This window comes from Misgurnus anguillicaudatus, chromosome 6, assembly GCF_027580225.2.
Source record: "Misgurnus anguillicaudatus chromosome 6, ASM2758022v2, whole genome shotgun sequence".
In the NCBI taxonomy this organism is placed as follows: Eukaryota; Metazoa; Chordata; class Actinopteri; order Cypriniformes; family Cobitidae; genus Misgurnus; species Misgurnus anguillicaudatus.
This window is the reverse complement of record NC_073342.2, coordinates 6,499,730-6,504,050: the sequence shown is the minus strand read 5'-3', so window position 1 is coordinate 6,504,050 and position 4,321 is coordinate 6,499,730. Positions and strand designations below refer to the sequence as shown.

Here is a 4,321-nt window from a genome sequence, read left to right as displayed (position 1 = left end):
TACAGACTGGAATTGTATTTTGAATAGCATTTACCCTGCAGCATTGCATGTTGTCTTCACTTATTAAACCACCCGACTAAATCAAACAAACCTTACCAGAGCTCAAAGTCCATCTTCTGTCTCTAACAGGATTTATAAAGACCAAGACATCAAGGTATAATTTTAGATAAATCTTAACGTTTTACTCAACAAGCAGGCAAGATTAAAACATGATAAACAACTTTTGCTCAAATATTTACCCTGTGTGTGGTAATGCTGGTTTGTTTTTGTTGATTAACTCATTGATTGGTGGAATAGAGAGTCCTGAACAGCCTTACACAGCTGAACTCAGTCAGAATATACTGACTACATAACAGGTAAGACCTCATACATTACCCATATACATGTATAACTATTATACACATACGGCAAAAAATATATACTTATATACTATACTAATATATATATATTTTTTTTGTGTAAACTTATTTTAAAATATATTTCAGCAAATATATTTTGGCCATTTTTTGAAAAAATCAGGCCAGATATTTGAAATGTTATGTTTTGCCATATGGGTCTTATTGAGTTGTGTACATAATTTCGATGAGTTATCAAATAAGTTAAAAATTCTTTGCTGCCTTAATTTTTTTTGTTGAATCAACTCAGATTTACAAGTCATTTCAACTTACTATCATTTATCCTGATTCAAGATGATATGCCATAACATATAAAATATAGTTGAAAGAAGTCAACTTTACAGTGCAATAATTTATTTAATGTTACATATTTTCACTATTTACAATAGCCATTCAACAGCTATTTTATAGTTTCAAAGTTTAAGCAAAGTTTAAGGAATAGTTCACCTAAAAATTTAAATATTTTTTGAAAAATATATTTTGATAAAGCACACAGCTGATGTAACCACTGAATTCCATAGTAGAAAAAAAACAAATACAATGGAATTCAATGGGTACCGTGAACTGTGTGCTTATCGTTATTTATCAAAATATCTTCTTCATCATTTATCACAATACTTACATAATATTTGTTATCCTACTATGGAAGTCAATGGTTGCAATCAGCAATCTCTTTAACTATTCCTTTTGATTCAGTCTTATGTGAATCGGGAAAATATGCAGTAAAGCAAGTAATACACGTTATACTGTTTTTTATCATTTTTAATGTTATACAATTATTATTACAGTACGTTTCGAGCTATGAGTGCATATATGAGCAGCAGTCCACTCACAACTCATGTATTAAACACTGGAGATGGACTCCCTGCAGTCAAAATGCCTCTCAGTCTACACCGCCTGGATCCCTGCATGACCCTCTGGAACCTTCTGACTGTTGGGTGAGTATGACCATTACTGTTTATAAATCCATATAGATTATTATCCCCACCTGCTGTATGTAATTAAGTACAAGTTAAAAAGCCAACTAATAAATAAAGGAACTACTGTTTAAAATTGATATAGTACTGTAAGAAAAATGGTCCCAAGCTGTCACCGGGGCAGTATCCATTAAAAAGGTCCTATATGTACCTTTGATGTGATAATATCATATGCACTATTTGGTATCAATATGTACCTCTGAGCTACTAAATGGCCTCTTTAAGGTGCAATGTTTAAAAAGGGTATCAAGGCGGTAGAGACCATTTTATGATGATTCTGACAGTGTGCTTACTTAGTATGTTGTATAATTAGGATTTTTAATATTGTATTCAAGATAACATATCAGTTAAGGTTGTAAAGCTAATCTGGTTTTTATGAAGTAATACTTAATTACATGTATGCTGAGTTATATTACAGCATTATGTGCCATCGATTATTTCAGCACCACAAATGAAGATGGACGCTGTCCAGGACTAATAACCAGCAATGACTTCACACCAGGAACATATAAGATGCGTTTTGAAACGGGACAGTACTGGGAGAGCTTGGGTCAATGCAGTTTTTACCCATATGTTGAGGTTTGTGATGAAGGCTCATTTATTGTATGTAGCAAGAGAGATTGTTATAACCATAAACATGAGATATTTCAGAGAAATGACACTGAACTCTTTGTTTTTTCTTCATTTAGATTGTCTTCACTATTACTGATGCTGAGAAGAAGTTTCATCTGCCACTCCTTCTCAGCAGATACTCATACAGCACATACAGAGGGAGCTAGAGAGCCGATATAAAGTGAACATTCATCAAACAATATTTAAATAGTTTTATGTATGAATAACCTTGCATTTGGGTCCAGAAATTACCACAAACTGTTTGCCCCTTTTTGTATGTGGATTATAGAAAATTTCTTGCAGCTTCAAACAAAAAAAATCTCAAAACGTCATTACTATGATTATTTTTGTGTAGCCCAAACTGCATTGTTGTCAACAAACGAACGGTTTGTATTACAAGATATCAAAAGAGGCTTACCTCATGTTACAATACTTTCCTAAGGCTACTGTAGCCTAACCAAACCCAGCAGGGAAAAAATGCTAAACTGTCTTTTTTGTAAAGATTTTTTGTTGCTTTCAATCCTCAAAAGCACATATTTCAGATGCCTCCTTAATCAAGTACGCCTGATTTAGCCTTTTTCGACTAGCTCTTCAGAACCGACAGGCGGATGACATCACAGTACCGCGAGAGATTCGACGGAATACTCATGCGTATGATTTCTCGAATCGCTCTCGCGGTATTTTGATGTCATTCAACTGTCGGTTCTTCCGGAGCCACATGAAGTCCAAGCCGAATCTTTTGTAGTTGTTGTAAAAGCTTAATGATTGTAACCTTACAATAAGAGTAATAATGTATACATTTCATAATTCCTAGAAACTGTTAAAAACTCTGTGTACACTTTCAGAATGGATGTATAATAAATGGTCGCTCTGCTAAAAAAAAAATCACCTTGGCTCAGCTGGTCAAAAAGTTTATTCTGGATCAAAAACAACATTGAATCACTCTGAAAAAAATGTGTGTAGCCTACACACTCGTGGTGCATATGAAAACAGGTAAAAAGATGTGGGATTATTTTAAATCAGAAAAAAAATCCATCTATTTTCTCTGTCAAGTAATCTTAATGAAAATGTATCCTACTAAAAGGTGTAAAACAACACATACTGATAATTTGCACCAGATCAACATATAAAATAAAATCCACACAAAAACAAAAGCGTCCCAAAGGAGCGATCGTAGTTTGACATCAACGTATCGCGAGAACGATCAACAAAAAGTGTGCATCAGCATCGCTCTCGCGATAGTTGATGTCAAACTGAGATCGATCTGCGCAACGCTGCATAAGGTCCAACCATCTCACCTAAAGGAAAATTTCTTTGGACGGCACGTGAAGCTCTGACCTGATTGGCAGATGACGTCACCTTGTTACACGTGCACCGCGCGTTTCTCTCATCACCAGTAGGAGGTAAGAATGTTTATTTCCATATTTTATACATACGTGATGGTAAATATTACACAATATCGCCAAGATAAACACAATATTTCACACTATAACGTTATGAAGCAGTACTGTAGGTATACATTATGATTTAGTTGCTTGAAAACGAACGTAAGTTAAATGTTGACGTTTCTTTGCAACTGGTAACTTTTCCAAACGAACGTTACTAACGTTACGCAGCCTTATATAATCATCCATTTTTATGCTTTTACATCACTTTTTATAGAACCAGTATTACGTTGTCGGTTTATCGTTTTGAAGGTTGGGTCAAAGCTCCCGATCAAATAGTTTCGCCTTAAGATCTAATAATACAAAAATGTATTTTTGCCCATTTACTGATAGCCAATTTTGACGATACATTTTAACGGAAGGGGTACAACCTCAATTTCAAGTTAAACTTCTAATTACACTAACGTATTCATGTTAACAAGTCGCGAAATTACCCATTTTTTAAGTGTTGTTTTGAAAAGGATGCTAAAGGAATCAAACCCACCTGAACCAATTAATCAAGATATTCAGGGCTGCTTGAAAATTAGAGGCAGGTGTTTCCAGAAACAAGGTTGGACATCTTTGACCTAAAGTGATGTCAACTGGGGAAAAATGATTTTATCTACTGCTCACATTACACCATCACCATGGTAACCAGAGAGTAGTTATATTACAATAGATAAAGATATTGCATCCCAATTAAAAGTATACATCCTTCGAAAGATCCAGCCTTCTAATTGGTAGTTCATGTTATATTTTATAAGTTGTATGATGCTTTTGTCTCATTTGTGTACTGTGTTTTGCAGGTTTACCTGTGGAAATCAGTGAAATGCTAGAAATACAAATAATCAAGGTAGAACCTTGCATGGATGGCAAATAACAATTAGTTTATTTAGATGTTCCTAGTAAGGCA

At 34.3% G+C, this 4,321-nt stretch overlaps 2 protein-coding genes across 2 annotated transcripts in view; both read left to right on the top strand.

Annotated features, from left to right (window-relative positions):
• Positions 1 to 84: 84 nt before the first annotated feature.
• On the top strand, positions 85 to 2,868 carry urahb (urate (5-hydroxyiso-) hydrolase b). The gene is made up of 5 exons (XM_055191941.2): positions 85 to 154; positions 298 to 356; positions 1,184 to 1,333; positions 1,816 to 1,951; positions 2,062 to 2,868. The coding sequence occupies exons 3-5, from the start codon at positions 1,197 to 1,199 to the stop codon at positions 2,149 to 2,151; spliced, it is 363 nt and encodes a 120-aa protein (XP_055047916.1). The 5' UTR covers positions 85 to 154; positions 298 to 356; positions 1,184 to 1,196; the 3' UTR covers positions 2,152 to 2,868.
• Positions 2,869 to 2,986: 118 nt separating this feature from the next.
• Positions 2,987 to 4,321, top strand: part of tdrd12 (tudor domain containing 12) — a 46,966-nt gene continuing 45,631 nt past the window's right edge. The window contains exons 1-2 of the mRNA XM_055191847.2: positions 2,987 to 3,387; positions 4,215 to 4,261. Of these exons, the coding sequence (XP_055047822.2) occupies positions 4,238 to 4,261 (24 nt within the window). The 5' untranslated portion in view covers positions 2,987 to 3,387; positions 4,215 to 4,237. The remainder of the gene's footprint in view (positions 3,388 to 4,214; positions 4,262 to 4,321) is intronic.